This window comes from Pseudopipra pipra, chromosome 5, assembly GCF_036250125.1.
Source record: "Pseudopipra pipra isolate bDixPip1 chromosome 5, bDixPip1.hap1, whole genome shotgun sequence".
NCBI classification, from domain to species: domain Eukaryota; kingdom Metazoa; phylum Chordata; class Aves; order Passeriformes; family Pipridae; genus Pseudopipra; species Pseudopipra pipra.
In genome coordinates this window covers 1,258,952-1,281,880 of record NC_087553.1, presented here as the reverse complement: position 1 = coordinate 1,281,880, position 22,929 = coordinate 1,258,952, and the positions used below count along the sequence as shown (strand labels likewise).

At 43.3% G+C, this 22,929-nt stretch overlaps 1 protein-coding gene across 2 annotated transcripts in view; it reads right to left on the bottom strand.

Annotated features, from left to right (window-relative positions):
- PHF21B (PHD finger protein 21B) overlaps positions 1 to 22,929 on the bottom strand; it is a 146,765-nt gene that overhangs the window by 7,719 nt on the left and 116,117 nt on the right. For both annotated transcript variants that reach the window (XM_064654064.1, XM_064654065.1), the window contains 5 exons: positions 18,335 to 18,679; positions 15,774 to 15,896; positions 11,221 to 11,272; positions 6,096 to 6,172; positions 3,438 to 3,492 (listed from right to left, as the gene is read on the bottom strand). In XM_064654064.1, coding sequence (XP_064510134.1) covers positions 3,438 to 3,492; positions 6,096 to 6,172; positions 11,221 to 11,272; positions 15,774 to 15,896; positions 18,335 to 18,679 — 652 coding nt within the window. The remainder of the gene's footprint in view (positions 1 to 3,437; positions 3,493 to 6,095; positions 6,173 to 11,220; positions 11,273 to 15,773; positions 15,897 to 18,334; positions 18,680 to 22,929) is intronic.

Genomic DNA, 22,929 nt, shown 5'->3' with positions numbered 1-22,929 from the left:
TCTCAGCTAGGGGAGCAATTTTAGTGGGGCTGTGACACAGGAAACCAGGACATTGCCAAAACTCACATGGGCAGGAAAGAATGCAACAGCAAGCAGTGGAATTAGCATCTGAGATTTAAAACTGTGCACTGCAGGAATCCCACGTCCAGAGGTTCTGGTGCTAAAGGGTCACAGTCTGATGAGCACATAATTCTATTTCAAATTTTCAGACCTTTTCACCCAGAGCTCTTCTCCACAGCAGCCAAAAAGTGTTCCTTAGGGACCTGAGCCTGCTGGGGGATGAGCAGTGGGGCCCTGAACCAGCAAGGCACTTAACATGAGTATGAAATGGGTGCCTCTCACCATTAAACACATGTTTAAATGCTCAGCTGATTCATGGCCAAAATGGTCCAAGACTGGGGGGTGAGCCTGATGGGATCATCAGCTCTTCCTCATCAAAATACTCCCCCCCAAAAGGCCAGTGACCTTGTGATGAACCGAGTCTGTAGTGGTTGCACTCACAGCCTGAGAAGAGCACCAACCATCAGAGCCTACTAAAACCAGGCCAAGCCTTTCATAGAAAAAATATTGGTGGAATTCATCACACTTCAGTCCAAAAATAAAAGAAGCTGGAAGGCGTGAACAGCTTTGTGGGAACCACACAGCAGGTTGCGATTTTTGCCGCTAATTTCCCAGAATCATGGATTCATAGAATATCCTGAGCTGGAAGGATCATCCAGTCCAACTCCAACCCCTGCACAGACACCCCAACAATCCCACCCTGTCCCTGAGAGCCTTGTCCAAACCTCCTGGAGCTCTGGCAGCCTTGGTGCTGTGCCCACTGCCCTGGGGAGCCTGGGCAGTGCCAACCACCCTCTGGGGGAAGAACCTTTCCCTGAGATCCAACCTGAGCCTGCCCTGGCACAGCTCCAGCCATTCCCTGGGTCCTTGCACGAGGCTGGTGCACACTGCACACTGTCCCAGTGACAAACACCTGATGGAGAGGCCTTTCTTTGGACTAAAGAGAAGAAACCAAACTGATATTTCCCTCCTTCTGTCCTTCTTCAGCTCCCTCTCTGATCCCAATGGGAATACAGCTGCCCCAGTGTGATCCCTCATACCTGGGAGTCATCTTCATGTTTATCTTTAACAGTCTTTGATAGACTTTTTTTTTTCTTCCATAAGTTTCTCTGCTTTCCCCAAGAATTGTAGTATACTTTGGCAAAGAGTTCCATAAACAATCAGAGCCCAATAAAATCTGTAGATGTCACTTCCTATCCCCAAATACACACACAGAGGGCCACCACGATATGACACCACGATTACTCGGGGGATAGAAATGTTATTCAGATAAACAGAGGCTTGATAATTGAAGAGTCTTTTCTACAAATGATACATGTCAGGGGACACGACCTCATTTCAGGTAAGACGTTTTCAGACAAATGAATCCTGATTAATTGACGTTTTGATCAAAATTTACAAGAATTGTTCCTCCTTCTGCATTTCCAGAAATGACAGTTGTTTCCTGGACGTCATGGGGATTTTTTCCTAGTTTGTTTATCTGTCTTTCCAGCTCACTTTTGCTACAAAGTTTTAAACTTTTTAAAATACAGCCACTTCTGCCTTCGAGTTGATGAAAAATTAAACAGAAGGCAATATTTTTAAAGAAGAAGCAGTTTATAAGAGAAGGGGCAACCATCTCTGCACTGAAGGTGGAGAACTGTCTGGGACAGCATCTGCCTGCAGTTCAGAGCCTGCACAGCATCCAGCGTGGTGCATATGGCTAAAAACACCCTGCAGACGTGGGGAATTCTGCTATAAAGAAGTGCAGCTTAAAACTCTCAGAATATGCAGAATCCCAGCAGAGATTCTGCATCCTGGAATAAACCAAAGATACGGGACTACAAAGAGGAATTAACAATTAAGGAGAGAGAGTGCTGATTTCCAGGCAGCTCTGAGACAGCTGCATCACTGGAGCTCTGACACTTGTCTACTTCCTTGCAAATAAAATGGGAATCATATGGTGGAAAGAAGGTCAGAGATTTCAAACCCCAACCTAAATAAAACCCACCCAGGGGCTCCAGCACGGCTTGCCAACATTACCATCCTCTCCTGGCTTTTCACATGTGTTTACATGGCTAAAACAAGTGCTGTGATAAGACAAATAATAAATTACAATTTTAATTTTGAAGATAAAACTAAGCCAGGAATAATGTTCTTTCTGATGGGGCTCCTGCTAAGAGGGATGGCATCAGAGCTGTTTACTGTGCAATAACCTCTCCTGTCCTCTGAGACCCCACACATTAGAGGCACATGGTAAGTAGGGCAAGTGCCTGCATCTGGCAGGGGAAGTTCTGAAGGGAGGGAGAAGCACTGCTGCATTTCAGCCAGGGCTCCTGGGGTGCAGGAATTCAAGGCAGGGCCACAGAGGTGAACCTCAAGCACTGAACGTGACACCTGAGAGGGATGTCAAGCAAAACACTGAAAAACTGCCAAAACTTCACGTCTTAATTGTAATTACCCCTGTAAATGCTCCTAATACTGAAATAATATTTCACTTAGAAAAACATCTGCCTTCCCTTCCCTCCAATGCACCACGGTAGAGTGAGTTATAAAGGCAAAACAAGGGCAAGGGCAGAATCACATTTCTTTACTGGCTTCCTCTCCTCTGCTGAAATGCAACTCAGGCTTCTTTTTGTTTCCTTAAAATACTGCATGGCCTTGCCTGAAGAGTTAAACTGTGCCCAATGTTCTCTGTATTTCATCTCCCAACTCTTTGCCTCCTCTGTGCTGCATGTTTTTCCTGGGATGGGCTTCTTCCCACCAGCTCATCAGCAGCATCCCCAAATGGCTCCCCTGAGCTGTTAATTCTCGAGGCTTCTACAGTGACATTTTCAGGATCTGAAGTTCTTATAAATGCAAGATTGGAAGGAATCTTCAAGGTCATCAAATCTGGATTTACCAGCTCCAGCTCTTAGAATCAGAAAAACCATGGGGGTTTCTGTCACTGTTTTTAAAGCAAAAGATATGGGAAGTTTCTAGCCCTTGAGGGTGGACAGCAGTTCCTTAAAGCTGGTGAAAAGAGGCAAATGAAAAGCCAAAAATAGTAATTATTTTTTACACCCCAATTTTTCAAGATATATTTTTAAGGACTTGGCGTTGGCAACACTGCCTTCTTCAATCAGTTCTCTCCCTACGTGGTGCTTACACCACCAGAGATCAGATTTTCCTCTGACTGCAGAGACTTTGGATCCATTTCTACACGGCTGTGACCTTCAGCCTTATCCTTCAATTGTTTCTGCAGGAAAACCATCTATTTTCCGTCCTCACTAAAAAGTGCAGGGACCTTACACAAAGTAATGCCCTCTGGTATCCTGGCAGTAAGTCAGATGAAACCCTACTAATAAATATTTAACATGTCATCAGAATAGCAGTATATCCATTTAAAATGTGCTTACCTCTTGTCGAGAGGAACAAGGGGTTATTCAAATAATTCGACGCGAGGCGTTTCCGCTGCAGGGGGAGAGAAACCAACCACAGTGTCACTGCAAAGGGCTCTCCTTGCCCCTCACATTTCACATTAACCATCTCCACGGGCTTCCCTCACACCCAACCAGCTCTCCAAAAGCCACTTGGATTGGCCAAGGGGGCAGTCAAACAAACAGCTGCACGATTCACCTTCCCAGCGAGTTCTTCACGGAGCAGTTGGATGTGCATTAAATGAGAAATACGAATTGCAAATGTTATTGATGGGGTTTCAGGAGATCCATAAGGGGGGAAACGGCGTAATAAACTGTTGTTGTGACATGACATCTTTATTTGAATGCATAGAAATGGTGATGGACTTCCCACCTGCAGGAAAACCGCCTTCACCTTTGTGACGCCTGCCTGCAGCTCAGAGGAACACGCTGAGTTTGCAAGCAATGCTTGTAAGCAAAACATCTCCCTTTCAGGAGTGAACATGCACGACCTGGAGGAGCTGACAGTGATTTCAACCTGCTGAGGTCACCAAAGTTACAAACACAGGCCACTGCAAACCTGGCTGAGGTGTTTAACCCATCAGATGGCACGAGCTGCTGCTCTAGAGCAAACCAGCCTTCACCAACAGTCTGTACAAGCCCTGATTGTCTCTCTGAGCCATTCAATACTTGTACAGCACGACTGGGAACAGCACCACTGCCCTCCATTAGATGTTGTTAGATTCTGCTTGGAGGAAAATTAGAGGGGTTTTGCTAACAAATGATTTATTTTGAAGTGAGTAAACGGTTCTCTTCTAAATGAGTGCCTGCCAGTCTGTTAAATGAATTTTGAATACATGTTTCTTTCTCAAAAAAAATTAACAAGCCTGAAACTTTACCCTTTCCTATGGAAAAATAAAAAAAGGCTGCTGAGGGTAGGGAAATAGAATGGTATCTCATTTTTTTTTTAGGAACAAAGCTTTGAAAAGAAGAAACACAACGTTCAAGTGAAGACATAAGAGCATGATCCCATTTTTGCAAGCAAGGAAGTCAGCACCACTGCAGATGCTGAGCTCCTGCCGTTCTGAGGGGCGTTGGCAAATAAAAAATCTAATTTATATGCAATTCCAATTTAAACAATCATGAATTAAAGATCATTCAGAAGACTAAATTAAACTGCGCCAAAATGCCTGGAATGCCACAAATACCTCAACTCACTGATTAGCAAATCAATCTGAGCAGCTAATTGATCAGAGAAAAACCATCTGCCTCCATTGTACTGGGATGGCATTCCCCATGGTCAGCCCTTAATGACAGCTCCTAATGAGGACACAGCTGATCAGCCACAGGACTCCTCCACAGACATTCCTTCCTCCACTCCATCCTTCACTTCAGGACAGGCTTTTGAGAGCAGATACCATGAGAAGGATGAACCAGAGGTGCAGCAGACCTGCTCCATCTTCTCTTCCACCTCTGCCCCAAGATAACTGAGTTTCCCACAAACACCCATTTGCAGCCACAAAACTCTGCTGCAAGTGTTTTGAAAATTTTATCAGGACAAAAAGGTCTAAGGCACTTCAAATTTAATGCTAGCAAGGCTGAGTTCCTCCTGTGTTAAATACTGGGTGTGTGGACATCAGTATTGGCACTGAAGAGAAGAGTTGAGTTCTGAAGAATTCAACTGCTGCTCTGGAGTATAAAAATCTCCAATACTTTCAAAAAAAGGTGACTAAGCAGCTTGACTACAGAGGTGGGTTTCTTCTTGGCCTCATCTGTCTGCTGTCTGCCAACAAAGGCAGAAATCTGAATTGTTGGCAAACCAAAAACACTGCATGGCTTGTACCTAAACAAAGAAAAATCACTTTCTTTAGGCTTTAAGAACTCAGAACACAGAGAAATTCTGCTTAAATGGCTGCAACTGAATTTCATTTCAGTAGGAAGTTCAAACAGCAACCCCAAACTGTGCTGAAATTTTAAGAGTGAAATTTTAATTAGCTGAATAAATTTATATAAGTCAGTTCAGAAACAAAGAAAATTTTCAGAAAAAGTTAAGCCTATTTATATGCTGCTTTTACACCAGGTTTGCAATCCAATATTATGCAGGACCAAATTCTGATGTTACTATAAGTGTAACAGACAACAGATATTATCCAGAGCATTTTTATTTTTAATTATGCATTATTATATTTATTATGCAGGCTTCTAAACCCCCTGCAGAGCACACTGATTCTTAAACCAACACATCCCTTTTATGAATGCCACTAATAAAAAAAGTGAAGTTCTCCATTTATTATTTGGCACATAGGAAAAGAGAAATAGCAATGCAAGTTTGAACATAATGCAGCGCTTCTGTTCTTCAGTTCTGACCTAAAGGGACTGCCTGCGTGGGTGAAAGAGTAATCAGGTCCCACATTAATTTAGTCCTTTTGGCCTTTATTAAAACTAAGATGAATTCTAGTTTGAAGCAAGTGATGTTGTTGGGGTGAAAACCTGTTGCTTAGCTACTGAGATGAGATCTTTTCTTTCTTTTCCACATCAATAAGTCTTTACAAGTAACTGTGTGGTTCTGCATTCATATATATTTTTGCAATAAGAAGCACTTAGACCTTTTACTGACATGAAACAGAACTGTGGCAAAAAAAGTGAATGATAAAGTACCTCTGTTTCCAAGAGTCCACTGTAGGCTGGATTGGCTGTGCTTCTTCTCTTTCTTTCCTGACGCTTGCTCTGGATTTCTGTAACCATGGAAAGAAACAGGAATTGTGGATTTCTCATTCATCAGGGGAAAATGCAGATCTAACTTGTTAAGCGAGATGCTCTTACCCTCAACCCCCTGGGCTTTGTGTTCAGTTTCGGTTTCTAAAGCATAATTGGGTTGCATCAGCACTGATATTTGCTGCAGTTCAAGGTTTGACATTAATAAGGTTTTCCTTGTGAGATTCAGAACACAGGCATTTTTTATTTTTTCCTTCCTTCGAGGTGGACTTCTGCTGCCCTACAAGATTTTTATTATGATCCCTTCACACACGTATTCAGCAAGCATCATCAGAGAGCTGTCAAAGTACTCCAGATGTCTGCTACTAACAAAAAGGAAGCATTTAAAGCAATTAAGCCTTGTAATTCCCATCATATGAAAGCAGAGAGATCCTTTTTTAATTCAATTTACATCGCTTTTCCTCTGTGGAGGTTGGAGGAAGCATGGCTGGAATGGCATGGCTAGATTCAGTTCTAACTAGAGCGTGACGATTTGTCCACCCAAAAACATACAAATTTATAACCCTGAGCATGTAAATTGTTATGGGCTGTGCATGTATCTGTGCCACTGCAAACAGCAGCACAACGATGGGCTCTTTGGGTTGCAGCCCTGGTCAGAGGAGGGTGAGACACAGGAGAACTCCCTTCTAGAAAATGGTAACACCTCTCCAGGGCAGCACGTGCTGAGGACAGCGTTTAGCAGCCACCAGCCACGTGCATCCCTCTGTAAACACACACAGAAAGAGGGAGCAGATTACTCAACCACAGAAACCTGCAGGTTTAGTGCTATTTTTATCTGAGCTGGGATTCCATTTACATCACGTGGAATTTCTTTCTCCAGCTCTTGACATCAGTTCAGACTGGTGAGATTTATTACAGGCACGTCTTTTATAGCCCCTTATTTTGACAATGAAGAGCAGACATACTTTAGCAAGGAGAGCTCCCCAGCATCCATCCCAAGACTTGAAGTGTGTGCTCTATTCCAAAATGTTTCCTGTGTGAATATTATATGTTTAGACTCCGTGTTGAGGTGCCAGAGGGATCCTGTTGGTCTAAACGCCCCCGCAGTGGTGATACCTCTGTTCTGTCTTGCCCTAAGCAAATCTCAGAAGGAGAGGAACTGGCAGCAGCCAGTCCTTCAGCCCAGAGGAACACACCCAACAGGAACTTAGGACACCATGTGGTTATGCAGAAGGTCTGGCATCTTTCCTCAGTGTCTGAGCTAAATGGGTCCATCTCAGAACATCCTCAGCACCAGATAATGGTCTTCGGGATACGGAGCACGATCTGTAATCCAACAGCAAGGCACAGTCCAGCTTTCAGGGTGGTTATGATCCATGGGAATTGGATTCCCAACACCCAGGTCTGGTTTCCAAGCACCCTTTCCAAATGCTGATCATTCCCATGTACCACTTTCAGCATTGCTACAGTGAAGGGTGTCAGTGCTGTCACTCACGTCTTGGACACTTGGTCACTGTGTGTGAGGACCTCGTCTGGGTAACAGTTCTGTCCCGCTGCAAAAGTCTTTCCTATGAAATGCTCATCTCTCTATGCTGAAATCTCCATCCTGAAGCTTCCAGACTCTCTGACAGCCTCTGAAGGGAATCAGGCCTCAGTGGCAGCAGGGTGGGTGTCAGACACACATCCAGCAGCCCGTCAGAGCCACCAGAAGAGAGATGGTTGCTCTTGATGTCAGCGTTCTTGTAAGGGAGATGCTCTCGAGGCCCAAAGGTAACAGAGAGGTCACAGCAGAGGAACCACGTGCCTTGGTGCTGGAAAAAGCAGAGGGAACGGCCCTCTGCTGGCTCTTTGGTCTCAGCAGCGTGAGCTGGAGCTGCGGTTCCTGCAGCTCAGCAGCCCCAGGTACCCACTGAGGGAACCCAGGGCTTGCAGCACCTCAGCACCCCTGTGGTGGTGCAGGGAAACACCTGGAGATGGGGCAGCCCAGGCTTTGTCTTCCAGAAGTGGTCACAGGGATACAGCATTGTGACTTTTCACCGGCCCAGAAAAAGAAACAAAGAATTGGAGCCAGCTCTCTGTGCACACAGCTGGGCCAAGAGCCCCCCAAGAAGGACTTGGGGGGGGCTGTAGATCTCTGCCCTTCTCAACCCCAAGTCAAAGACTTGGGTACCTGCTCTTTGGTACCTGCTCTCACCAAGGCAACAGAAACACCTGGTGGAATCACACACATGGCAGAGACCTGGAATGCAGCTTTGGGAGAGGCACTGCCAAGGCACAGAGAGAAAAGCTGGTTGGGGGATAGGAACAGCAGTGGGAATAGATGGGAAGAGAGAGAAAGAGAGAGAGGAATGAACTGAAACAGCTCGAGGTGTATCACCCTGTGCAGCCATCAGGAAGGGAGAGCACGGTGCCAGCACTTTATTTATGGAAACTAAACAAAAATATCCATGTATTTACATACATCTAAGAGTGGGTCTGTCAACAAGCACACCTAGACAGAACAAAAGCATACAGCAGTGTGGTATCTTTTGTTACTTGCCACTTCTGCTAAAAACTGTTGTGTGCCTTCCAAATAGGATGCAAGAAAGTTGAATTAAATTTGTTTTATCTAATTAAATCATAAACATTTCAGTAACCTAGATGGAAATATTTCAGGTTTTTTATTTTGCTATGGTAAATCAAGACGTGCATTTTTAGAACAACCTGAACTAAAGGTGCCTTCTTTTAAAGTTTTGCTTTCCACCTTTTTCTTTTTAGCACAATGGTAATGCTAAAAGGTGTTCTAATAGCCTAGAGAAAGAGATTCAGTATATTACAACCCTACACTGCATCACAGAATTCAGATACCTCATTCTTTAGTTTATTAATTTAAAAAACAGAACCCGAGCGGAAAAAAATATTAAACTGTAATACATTTGACAAAGATGAATAAATTTGCAGAGAGCTTTATGTTAGAGGCCAAACTTCAATGGGCTGCTGTCTTCATCAATAAACACTCTGCATGGTCATTCCATGAGGCCTGTGATGGCAATTTATCTTCAGGGAAAGCTGCCCCTTACAGTCAGTCAGTGGAAGCTGCTGTGTTCATTTACTGGGAAAGGCCTCAAAAGATGCCTCACACTCAGGCTCTGCAGAACAGAGCTCTTTCTCCAGTCAGGGAATGCTCCTCTGGCTGTTAGGCAGACGGAGAAATCCATACACAAGCCCTTCTCCACGACATTAATGAATAAGAGGAAGAAAAGCAGTAGCACTGTGAGTTAATGATACTGAGTGAATAAGCTTTTAATGACCCAATCTTGATAGAGTTTAATTCCAAAAATGTGAAATTGAGAAATGCATTAGGAGCATTAAAATAAGCTGAACTGTGTAATGACCTCTTCTTCCTGATAAATAGCAACGGCTGATAACCGTAAACATGACATAGCACTAAAATAATAACCTTTAGCATGTGAAAGCTATAAGGCCATCTCTGACAGTCATAATCACCAATTCTCATGAAGAAATACCCTTTCCATAGCAAATAGCTCTTTGTTGGAGCCATTTATTTAATGCTAGTAGGAATATAAAAAGTGAATTTGTCTGCAGGAATCGATTCCGCGGGATCAGCGTTGCAGCAGTTTGGTTCAAAATGTGCATGTCCACACTTAGTGTTGAGCAAACAGAGCAGAGCAGCACTTGGCATTTTGAAAATAAGCATTAAATTCACGCAAACAATTTATTAGTTCCAATAAAATCAAAGGGTAAAGAATTATTCAAAATGAAGTCCTCTCCGTTGTAAGCATAATTTGCACTTCAGCATAATTTCAAATGTTGTCCTATTTTCCTTAGACAAAGGAAACAAGAACCAGTCGTCATTTGCACTTTTTGGATTATAAATCTTCTCCCAAAATTGCTGCAGCTTTTTGATTTCCATTTCAATCCATTACCATTAAGGGATTAAAAATGCCGATGGCTTAAAGTTTCTTTAAACTGCTTTCAAATTCTCAGTCGCTGGGACATTAAACGATTCTCTCAAACGCAGATTTAAAGAGGAAAGACATTGAAAAATGGCAACAAGACCCACAGAAAGCCCGCTGTATATATTAGGAGACCTTACAATTCAGGTGCTATTTTTTCCTTAATTCACAGCCTGGCTTAAAACCAAGGAACAGGGAATCTTAGTGCAAAGAAATCAAGGTGTAAAATGGGAGGTGTCAGCAAGGTCCCTAAGCAGGTGCCTAAAGCAAAGCCCATAAGACTTAGATTGAGTACACTGGAACTTCCTAAGCATTTTGCTGACTGTGCTCCATGGGATGGGAGGTAAATATCAATTATCATTAACATGTTTTGTGACCAAGAATCGCTGTCAGCTGACACAGACACCACCTTTCTCTCCTTATACTTTTCCTTAAAAATAGTTGCCATCGTCTCTCTCTATAAGAAATAATCCATTCTGCCAAGAAACCATTGATTCATCTCACACCACTGGCAACTTTGCTGAACCAACTCTTTTTTCCCCCTCTCATCCATGATTTTTCCCCTCTTATCCGTGATTCTTTCCCCTCTCATCCATGATTTCAGATTGACAAAGGCTGAGGCAAAGAAAGCTGCAAATCTGCAAACCCTTGCAAGGTATTTTTGGGAGGCTGGAGAAGTAAACTGAAAGCTCTGTGATGCTGCATTTAGTTTCTGTGCAGGATTTGTTTGAACTCGTGTTCAGAACTGGGAAGTTGGGTGAGCAGCTCTCACACAAACACGGGATCAGACTGGAAGTTTCATAAGTTTTTGGCTAAATGGGAGGGAATGAATTCTTTGTGAGAGGAAGTTTTCTAATTTGCTTAAATCCTTATGAAACCAGTGCTGGATTTTCACCAGTGTTTTACACATTACTCTGTGGGACTCTCAGGATGACAAGACTTACTCAAAACCTGAAAGTCCATCTCAAATGGGAGAGAGAAGATGATGCTTGAGCAGGGGGGTTGGACTACAGTGTTCCCTTCCAACCTCAGCCATCCTGTGAGATTCAGGGCAGCCAAGAGAAAAGATTTCACTCCAGAAAGGAACTGTAAGACAAGACATGCCATCTTACCTTCCAAATGTTCTGTTGTAACCAGTCCTAATGCTACCATGAAGGCTATTTTCTGAGGAAAAAATAAACAGGGGTTAGATTTTCCACTACAGTGATCATGGTAAGTAAGTAAATAAAACTAGCCTTGACAGACTAAACCCAGTAAAGGTCTTTTAGAAATGTATCTTATTGGATTGCATAGCAATACGAAGAACTTTAATTGAAGATTTGCTTCAGATGTGCCTGGTGAGTCACATCCCACTTGTAGGACTACATGAACTTCAGGAATTCAGAGGTTTCTGAAGCCAGTGTTATGTGTCTACTGATTTTATACAGCCCAGGACCAAAATCCAGCCAGTCAAATCAATTCAACTGCCAGCTGGCTTGTCACTCCACTCTGTGGAGAGGTCATTGTGTGTTATTATTCCTATCTGGACATGGCACTGCTTTTATTGGATGTGAACAAGCTGTATGAAGCAAAGTAAGGTATATTGAACTTCCTCTGAGCTTTACAACACTAAACAAGACATCTGAAGCATACTGAAAGTCCCCTCCTCTCAAAATAAAAACACATCAGAAATTTCTCAAGTTACAAAAAGAACACCATGTGCATGAATTATGAAAAGGAACACTAATCCAATATTTTCCCCTAATGAGTGAACAAACATCTCCCACTGATGCTGGTGAACTCATTTTGCATGAGAAACCTGACCTAAAATATTGCTTACAACTCTTTTAAACTGTGTATGCACAAAACACACCTTCATACTAAAAAAATCCTCAAAACATGCTGATGCAGTAACAGGACAAGCACTAGAGCAGATTCTAAATTTTCTGTCAGGGATTTTTCATTGGGAAATTTTCCCTCGCAGCAAAAGTTTTGCTGGAGCTTTTATTCCATCTTTCTGATGACAACTGAAATTCTGCTGTGTTGTTCCAAGGCCAAACTGAAGTGAACTCCTTGGTTTTCAGTCACGTCTGTGGTACTGGAGGGGCCTCGGGGGTCTCTTCCTCTCTCTGCTGTGCTGAACAATCTCGTTGGGTCCCGTCACCCAAGCAGCATTTTTGTGAGGTGCAATTCCACAGGAGGGACAATCTGACTGTGAAACCCAACCTGTGGGGAAATCCAGGCAAGCAAAGCCCACAGTCCAACTCTGATGAAGTGCACAAAGACCACAGGAAGATGAAATTATAATACTCACCCCAAATAAAACGTGTAGATTCAGGTCAAACTAAAACACAGTGTTTAAGCAGCAGCAGGTCAAAACATTCTGTTTCAATCAAAGAAGTGTCAGGAGAACACGTTTCAACACTTCCAAGCCAAGATTAGTTTGACCTTCTTGTTTTGTGAAAAGCCTGATGATTCAACTCCTCATTTCAGTTCAGGACAAAATCAACTAGGAAGTCGCTGGAACTACGATTTCCTTTGCAATTGTGACTGTCACAGAGTGACACTGAAAGCAGGCACGTCCTCATTTTGCAGATGGAGAGATCTAACTGTTGGGTGTGTCCTTCAGAACCTGAGGGTCAGCACTGGACATCCACACCCCTCTTGTATCTGTGAAAATATCCTCGTCCAACAGGTGAACTAACACCCTCATAAGACAGGAATATTTTCTTTCCACAGCCTCCTGGCGTGTAACCCTCCCTGTAGATTAAAAAATGGTGCTGTAGAATTTCATCACTGGCATGAAATATATATTCATGCTGTACTTCTGCCTTCCACAGCCGTGCTAATGACAAGTGCATGTGTTCATTTGCATGTCAGACCTTGATTTCAATAATGTTCCCTCCTGACGTGCCTAAAACACCAGCCAGGCACAGTGGGGGCCCCACACCTGAAGGCAAAGATGAATATTTGATCCGAGATCCACCGTGCAGATCTGAGAAGAAAATTAGTCAACTGAGGGGAATTACAAGCTTCACCTCACCCCCCTCAAAAAGTAAGCGTGGCAGGAGAAATCTCAGAGCTGGGAGCAGGAGAAATCACAATATTCAGGTGCAGAACCACAAAGTGGGAATGGTTAACGTGCAACTGTGTGTTCCCAAGGGAGCATGGAATTGCCTGTGTCACCCCAAGATCAAACTGCAGGGGAAACACACGTTTTCTGATGCCCCAACTGAAATTATTTTAGTACTGGAGTGTTTGCTAAACAATGTCTCTCCATGCTAAAATTATTTGAATATATATCTAGTTAAATGTAATGGCAGCTTTACATATAAAGAGCCATCACAAATGGACTTGATAATTAAGTCATGATTGAACACAGGAAGGGTTAACACTTATAGGGATTTGAAAATTGGTCCCTTTTTAAAAAATCCCAGTAGAAGCTGTATTCTTTTAAACAAGCATATTATATTAACAGCATCTTTGTTTTTATGGGTTTGGCTATTTCTCACTCTTGTAGCTTGTTGGATTCAACTCAAAATTCTAATTCCATTGCAATGCTTTCCTTTCAGGTAGCACAGGGTCTGTTGTTTCTCCTCTGTTCAGGAAGCTGCAAAACCAAGACTTCAGTTTCTCCAGTTTTTTAATCCAGGCCTAACATTAGCATTTAGTCCACAACTGCCATGTATCTCTCTTGTACTTCTTAGGTGGGATTAGAAACACTGGCAGAAGAAAGAACCAGCATTTAGGGCAGTAATTTTCCTCTTAGACAAAAAACTTGTAGAATGCAAACGTTGTCCAGGATCAGCTTGGTGGTTTCCCAGCAGGATGACCAAGCCAGGAACAAAAGCCAGTGATCATCCTCATCCTCACTCCTTTCTGTTCATTCAGGTCCACTCAGCACCTGCAGATGGGATTCCTGGCTACTGGTAAGTCTGGATGTTTCTGGTTGGTTTGCTTTCAATTTGCAGTTTAATTTGTTAAATCTCATTCTGTCCCGATTAACATCTACGTAGGGTCCTCTTGGAGTCCCTGCCTCAGTTTTGTGCTTTGAAGATAAATAAAAGCTAGAAGAGAAGTGCCTCGAGTCCCTGTTTTCTTTTTAGAAATGTGGCATCTTTGTTACTCTTTGCTTTAAATTTAATCATCTGCTTAAAAGCCACGAGTGCTTTCAGAAACACACAGCACATCTTTTCATGGAGCAAAACAAAGATTTTCACAAAAGCATTTCATTTTGTAATTACATGTTCTATTTATGTCATTACATGTATTTACACTAATTATGCTGTTAGTTCTAATTGCACTAATTGCATAAATACATGATAATCAACTAAAGTTTACTTTCAAAGAACAAAAGAAATTAACTCTAGACCTACCTATTTATGGCCATGAAATAAATCTATGAAAAGAAAAGAATTGTCATATTTAAGGGCATCAGCACCCTACCCAGAAAAAAGAGCTTGCTGAGACCTCCAGGATATACAGGGTAGGAACGATATTCATGGGCAGAAAAAGGTTGTTGAGATAGTCTAATTAGCAATTAAAAGAGCTCATTAAATTTATGGATGCCATACCAAAAAGTGGGCCCAGTCCCATCATTCTCCTCCTGCATCTCTCTGGAGCACTTTCGTCCAATATTCTTTCCATGGAGATAAGTTACAGGCAGCGAAAAATGAATGTTTTTTCCTAACATTCTGCTTTTAAGCAGGATCTACTGACCTTTCTGCCCTTAAGGTGCTACCAAATTAATAAGGTTTTGGAAATACCTGCCTAAAAAAAGCAGGACTCCACAGTCCCCTCATTCAGTGGCAGTGAAGATTCACAGGAGAGGCAGATTTTAAACTTGGGAGGTCTCCTAAGTGTAGTTCTGCAGAGCTTCTGCATAAAGCTGTGATATTCTGGGCTAAAATATTTATCCTTAACACTGTTTAACTGTATGAACCTCCTAAAATGGTAAAACAAATGACCACCCACATGCCTCAAGTAACATTATAAATTTATACTGTAATAATCCTCTTAAGCCTACAGCTCCAAGGATGCTTTTGTGCTACACATTTATTAGACTGGTGAGGTTAAGATTTCACATGAGCTGAGCATTTCTACAATAGCAGTAGATTCAGCTTGTGTAACTCCTCAAACTGCCTCAAAAGTACACCCAATCTAATGTGAGTACACCCAGCCAAAAAACCAAAATGTCTGCTGAAGAGAGACACCATTTCTACAAGGACTTGTGGTTTATGTTTTTAGCTGAAATTTAAAAAAAATGGTATATTAAGAATATTAAAAATACAGTATATTAAATCTCTTTCATCTTATAACCTTCCTTCTGCTCTCTTACTCAGTTTGAAGGATTTTAACGTGTTTCAGACCAGAATCTGCATACATGTGGGAAGACACAGCAAATGCAAGAAATTGTTGTTAAATACAAGCTAAAAATTGCAAAATTCATTACAAAGAAGACAAAACAAATGTTAATTTCACCTCATATGCCGCTGGCAAACCCAATGCTATAAATCTGATACCAAAAGAAAATACCTTAAGCTTGTATACACCTTTCTCCAGAACTCCAGCTACAGCCTTGCAAGGTGCCAAGATTATTATGAGACCCACAAGTTATGTTACATTTTGTGACATAACTCAACCGTGCTGGAGCTCATTTATTAGAAATGAAAAAGAAAAAAATCACCTCTGGATTTTCCTCCTTTTTCTTTTTGGTAGCAGGGGGTCCCTGAGCTGACTCTTCAGGAGGTTTCTTTGTCTCCACTTTACTTTCTGTCTGGGTTTGGACTTGAGGCTGAATAATGATAACCTAGAAGACAATGTACAAATAAGAGAATTCACTATATGAAACTGGATATTTCTGCCTGAAACCTCGGGTTCTTCTTGGAAGGGTTACTTCATACCCCTGCAGAAAAGAAATGCAAGTCACAAGCCAAAAGTATAAAAAAACTGAATGGCTAGGTTTGGCTCCTAAATCCATACTATAAAAATTAATGGGTTTTGGTGCATTACAAACCTCCAGCAGATTAAGGGAGTCACTCAATCAGTGCCTCTGAAAATGAGGACACTTTCTATTTGGAGGACTTCTGGAGCCAGCTGAGCAGCCACGCTCTAGCAGGGATTTTGAGCCCTTTCCTTTGATTTTATTCTGTGTACAGGTAGAAGAGATGGGATCACTACACATTCAGAGCCAACCTGATCTCAGTTATGAGGTCTCAGTCTCATAACCAGCTTTATTCAGAGTAAGTGCCCGTGGATGGGGAGGAAGACACTCCTCATGTAACTGAGATCAGAGTTCATCCCTCTGCCTTTATGTGTTATGAGCACTGGGTGCCCAGCTTTCCATAAACAAAATAAACTACATGTTTTACATTAAAACCAGCTCTGGTTTAGAACCTCTAGGAATTAGGACACAGGTCTCTCATTCACACACATGTGTGTTAGTAACTCCAGCTGCTCATGTTTGAATTACCACGTGAAGATTTACACAGTGCAGGTCACGTTACCTCAGAAGGTATTAAATTAAAAGGAATGAATGACAATTTCTCCCCACATGTGAGTTTATACCCATAATCAAATCTTCACAAAGGACTGTGGAAGACCTTCCTAAGCTCACCTTCTTGATAAATATTAAAAATATTAGATTTGAATGCTGGGCCTTTTCCATCTATTTCATTGCTAACTTTCAATCCATGTTATTTAATTGTTAGATACTTTATCTCAGCCTGGTCACTTTAGAAGTTCCTAGAGCATAAAAAGGGATGGTTTTCTTAACCAGCAGCTTTTTTAAGTAAAAGAAAAATAAATTATGGCAAAGAAATGGGGAAAAGATGTCTGCTCTTGTTTACCTCAAAAGCCTTCCTACATCCTGTATTCTTTTTTAGCACTCTATGAGAACCTGTGCTGCCAACAGGACCAAAAGTAGGGGAATCCCAGTAGGAAATTACAGTGAATGTCTGCTGGGCACATTGGCAGCCTTTGTTGAATCTGTTTCTGGTGTTAGAGTGGTGAAGTTCTTGCATTTCAAAGCTGAAAAGCGGTACAAAGAGGAGACAAGTAATTCATAACTTGAATTTTCTTCTACTGATTCCTGTGCTGATCAGTTTTGAAACCCTGAGCCCTCATTTCATTTGGTGTTCCCCTGGAAGTGCAGGAGGGAATGCCTGATTATTTTATATGCTCCCCCGGGGTCAGTTGATATAACTCCTATCACTGTATAATTGAAGAGGGAGTCCATAGGAAATCTGAGCCTGCACAGAATTCAGGGATGTTATTAGTGAGGATTGGTTTAAGGAAATGGGAGATCATATGGTCTCATTAATGTCAGGCTACAGAATGATGAGTTTTGTTCCCACTAAAAAACAGGCCTGTACACAGACAAATGTCTCCCAGCATCTCTGTGTCCCCTGAAGAGTTTTCCCTTTGCTTTCTGATTATTTTCCTCAAGAAGAGCCACTGCCACCACTTTGCCCAGGGCTGTGCCCTCCCAGGGGAACACCCTGCTTGCCCCTGCCACGGGGTTGCTGTACGTGCTGCCCAGGGGGAGGTGAAGCCCTGTCCTAGTTAGAACAGCTGGGACCAGCTCATCACTGGATGGGTGTAACCCAGAACTGTGTATTCTAGAGCCTTCCATGCCATTTCCCAGAAACTGGTATCAATAGACCATTTACACCCTCTGCCCAGAGCAGCCCTGACCCCTCAGGCTGTAAACTGGGTGTTCAGAGGCCTGTGAGATAGGAGGGTGCTCCTGTCCTCACACCCAGAGTGGAACTGTGAGATAGGAGGGTGCTCCTGTCCTCACACCCATTAAGGAACCCCCTGCCCTGAGGGAGGGACTGGGCATTCCTGCCTGAACCCGAGGATATATAATCTTGGAGTCTTGGGACTTTTTAACCTCTCGTGGGATCCAGAGGAAGACTGCAGATCACCACTCTCAACCAGACTGCAACCACCACCCTCAACCGGACTGCAACCACCACTCTTGACCAGACTGCACCAGCACTCTCACCAACAGGTTTTCCCCTCTCCTTTTCCTTTGGACTCAGGGGGCCCAAAGAACACCACTCTGTTCATGCCCCAGGGTGCTGGGTTATATATTTGCGTTTTGTGGGTTAAACCCAACTGTTTGTCTGTATAATCGTACTTATTGTATTATTTTATTAAACTGTTATTCTGATTTATAATCTCTCCTTTGAGTTGGGTTCATTTCCCCTGCAGGTTTCCCTTTGAACCAGCACAAGCCCCCACCTTGCTGTCGGCGCTGATGAGGAGCGGCTGCACCTTGATGCTGTCGTTGACGACGGAGATGGCGGCGCTGGTGCTGATGGGGGCTGCATTGCTGGGGGAGGTGGAGATGATGGCGTAGGCCACCCCTGCGCCGCTCAGAGGGGAGGGCAGGGCCTCGCTGACGCTCGGGGGCTGGCTGTGGGGCGGCTGCACATGGCTGACGGTGTTGTTGGCGGTCGGGAGCGCGGGGCTGGGGTTCTTGATGCTCACTACGGTCGCCTTCTGGAAGGTGGGAGGCTGCTTGGAAGGTTGGTCTCTGCACGGGGAGATAGGGAGGCTGTCTGGAATCAGGGTCTTTGGCCTAACCTACAAACAGAGAGGTAGGTGTTATTAGGCACAGCCTCACACTTTCATGAACAAACGCTGCTCACTCGCATTCTCCCAGTAAAACCTCTAATTACATTAACCGTGGACCAGGAGCATCTGGAAAAACTACCTAGCAACTGCAAGTAGCCAGCCATTCCTTTACTTGTAGATATAGAATCACAGGATGTTCTGATACAAGGAATCATCGAGTCCAGCTTCTAACTGAATGGCCCATATACAGGGGATTGAACCCTTGACCTTGGTGTTGTTACCACCAAGTTTTAACCAACCGAGCTCAGCTCAGGGAACAAACACTGCTCACTCACATTCTCCCTGCAGGATCTCTGGCTGCATTAACCATGGACCAGGAGCATCTAGAAAAGCATTACATAGCAACTGCAAGTAGCCAGCCATTCATTTACTTGTAGATATATTCCAGCGCTTCTCAGCTGGGCCATTTTGGAGGCCCTAACTCATCACAGTGCTGAACAAGAAGGGAGGGAAAAAGTCAATTCCTCACTTTTATTAGTTTACATCCAGACAAATGCTAGTCAAGTCACATCCAGTTCTCAGCAGGGATGTGTAAGCCAAAGCCTGGACAAAGAATGGAAAGCCCATACACAATAACTTCCTATTCTGGACACAACACTCCTGCTATGAATTAAGGAGTAGGATTGAATCATTAAGGGAGTTGTGGGATTTACAGGAACAGTAAAGCATATGCCTGGTGGATCAGTGAATGACCATCCTCACGTGTTTAAGACATGCCATGTCTAGTGGAGAGGAGATCGATCACACAGTCACTCAGCTCACAAAAAAAAACCCAAACAGAGAGAGAGGGGCACAAGAAACCCACAACCATCAAACCTCATCTCTTGTGGCTGTAAGTAAAGAGCCAGTTTACAGCTGTGGGTGGATGCAGGGGTGGAGGAGGACACTCTGGCCGGGTCTGCACAGGCTGAGGCTGTACCCAGAGCCATCAGTGACAGTGAGAACAATTGTTTTCAGCTACCACGGTGTGTTTCCAGTGGGGTAATTAATGTCACCCTGTCAACACGGCTCTGCCTTAACAACACGTTAAGTACAGCTCCAGGATTGAAAATAAATAATTTAAGCTGCTTCACATGAAGTTAACTTCACTCCCAGCTCATTCGTTAGCACGGCCAGATACAACAGTCCCTTCCCTCTGTGCTTATTTAGTCCTGTCACTTCTCACACCTCCCATACTGTGAAACAAATGACAAGTTGTAACAGGCAGACATGGGGAACAGCTGCCTGTGTCACCACGCTGGAGTCTACAGGAGCCCTTCCAAGGATGCTGACTTCAATCTCCAGCCTAAGGAAGCAATTCAATGCAAACACGGGCATTCACTGATGGGCAGAACATCATTCTGTGCCTCACCAAGGAGGAGCTGAACCCATTTGTCCCCACAGCAAATACTAAGTGCAGCAACAAAGCCAGGGAGCTGCTCTGTTGGGCTCACAGCTCTGGGGTGACACTGGAAAGCCTCAGAGCCCCGCTGTGAAATGATGAGAAACTGTGTGAAGCTCCAACTAACCACAGTCAAGGCACACTGAAGGGTTCTTTGCTCTTTTGTCTTTACCCAATCACTTTGTATCATTATTATCAGACTTATTCAGCTAAGATACAAGACAAATATCCTGGCCAAGTTGTTTAAGGGAGGACTCTATAATTAACTTCATACCCATAGTTAGTTAATGGCCTTATTTTCAAAAGTAGTGCACAGAGGATTGGTTCAAACCCACTCTGGCCCAGGCATTGTGCAAAACTGAGGCTTTTAACATCAACAACAGCTCAGTGCCATAGGAGACATGATACTCAAAGCAATTTGTTCACGTCTGTATCAGTGATACAAGCAGATCTTGCAATATCTGCTTTTACATTTTCATAATAATGTCCTTCCCCTCCCATGTTAAATCTTATGTAAGTCTCTCATATGTAAGCCTTTAACAAATTGCTTACGCCTGTGTGCTCAGAGACACGTTCACAGAAATAGCATCATTACCCAGAAAAGGAAGTCTGAGAAGCTTGGTAAAATACAGTTAAAAGGTATTACCATGGACAAAAAAAAAATCCAAATTTAATTCTTAGCTGCTTGGCTGCAGTCTAAATTTTATCATCCTTCCCTGAAACAAAACAATTTTCTTGTAAATTAATCTAACATCTGCTACAAACAGAAATACTGTAAACAGACAGATAAGCAGAGAGAGAGAGAGAGAGAGAGAGAGAGAGAATACAGAGCAATTCAGATCAAAGATTCAATAGAACAGTCATTAAGATCTTTAGAAAAAATCAAGTCTGACAAAAAATCAGCACAGGAGTTCTTCTAGCCAAAAACTGTCATGTCGTCTACCAGGATCTACTGTATCTGTCACTCTTAATTGCACTTTTATATTTAATCAAAAGCCTAATTAAAGCTAAATGCCTATATATATTCCAGCTATATAATTATCTCTTCTGCACTGCTGCACATACACAGTGACTGTCAGATGTAACACCTCAGTGAATCCTCCCCACACCCCTAACACACATCCTGCGAGCTGGGGACGAACACACCTCACTCGGCTATAAAATAAGCTCTTCCTGCACAGACAATTAAACAGAACTTAATTTTCCCAGGTGCTAAATTCCTTTATGAAGCCCTCGCACGCCGAAATGATCCGGCAGGACTCACCGAAGTGATGCAGCACAGAACATAGGCCGGGCGCCTTCTGCCCCCGTGTGCTGCAGAGGAGGAACAGCCTCTGAAAACTCCCCGCCAACTTCAGCCGGCCTTGGGAGAGCGTTATTTATTTGCAATTACGGGACAACGAAAAGGGTTGACTACAGGGCAAAAAAAAAAAAAAGTTTCAGGTTCTCCCAAGTTAAAGCTCTAATAATTTAAAGGGTAAATAATGTTAATTTCTACAAACATAGAAGCCACTGTGCTCCAACACCTGTGAATGTTTCCCCCTGAAATATAAACACTAAGGGCAAGTATTTAATATACAGCTATGTGAGGGACCTTTGGCAGAGTGTCACCTCTACAAGCAAACTGCTGCAGTAACCTGCGAGGATAAATGGTGTCGGCTGAGAACAAAGAAAAATAAACAAAAAGAAGGAAAGAGTGAGTGTAAAACCCTTCTCCTCACGGCTAGACTGTAGCTTAGATTTGGCAGATGAAAGGAGGACAGTGGCACTAGGAGAAGTTTGGAAGCTGGCAGTCAGTGAAGAAGGGCTGGAGTAAAACTAGGGCAGGACAGGCACTGCACATGCACAGCACCACAAAGACGTTTCCTCCCGCAAGTAGCACGGGTTGGATGGCACCAGCCCCTGTCACAAGAGCCCCAGAAACAAAAGGTGCAAAAGTTGAGGAAAGGAGAAGAAAAGAGAAAGAATAACAGACAGAATGTGTGTTACCAAGTGAAAACTGCAACTGTTGGCGAGCGCCGCAAATAACAATTCTCCTGTAGCTCAGCCCTCCTCTCCCCAAGTATCTCTCATTTAACTTCTGACAGCTGTCAAAACAGAACGTGATACTACCAGGGCTCAAAACGCACGAGAAGAGAGAGCTGCTTCTTGAGTAGAACGATTTCCCAAACCTGTGTTGCTCTCGAGTTTCCTCAATGCCCACAACAACAGAAACATTTCATTCCAGGCGTTCAGCCAGCCCTGGTGCTGCTCAGACGGCCTGCAGGTGAGCACTCTTCTCAAGAAGATGTTCTCAGACCTGAGCATTCACTGCTTTTCAGACAGGGAACTAACAGGGAGCCCAATCCTGTGAGATGTGCAGAGTGATCTTATGTTCGACAGCCTCTAATTTAATATATTTGAAAGAGTTTCAGATCAGGAGACAATCAGCTCCTGTCACTAAGACGACTTCTTGTATATCCCACATCATTAAGCTCCATCCAGATGTCCCTGCACGAAGCTCAAAGGCTTCCATTTCACCCAAACATTTGATTGTTGAATGCTGCAGAGTGAATGGATTGCTGAGTGCTGGAGGTGGGAGAGCCTGATGCGTGTCAGTGTGTTGGGTTTGGCTGGGTTTGACAGGGTTAACACCAATGACAAAGGCAACTGTGATCACGGGGAATCTATTTCCTGAGGCACATCCCACAGGTGAGTTGCTCCCATGCTACAGCAAGGAAAAATATGGGAAAAAGAAGACCTCTCACAAAATAAGCCCTCAAGATCCAACCCAAACAAGTATGGGGGGGAAAGGAGGAGAAGGGAAGGAAAGCACACA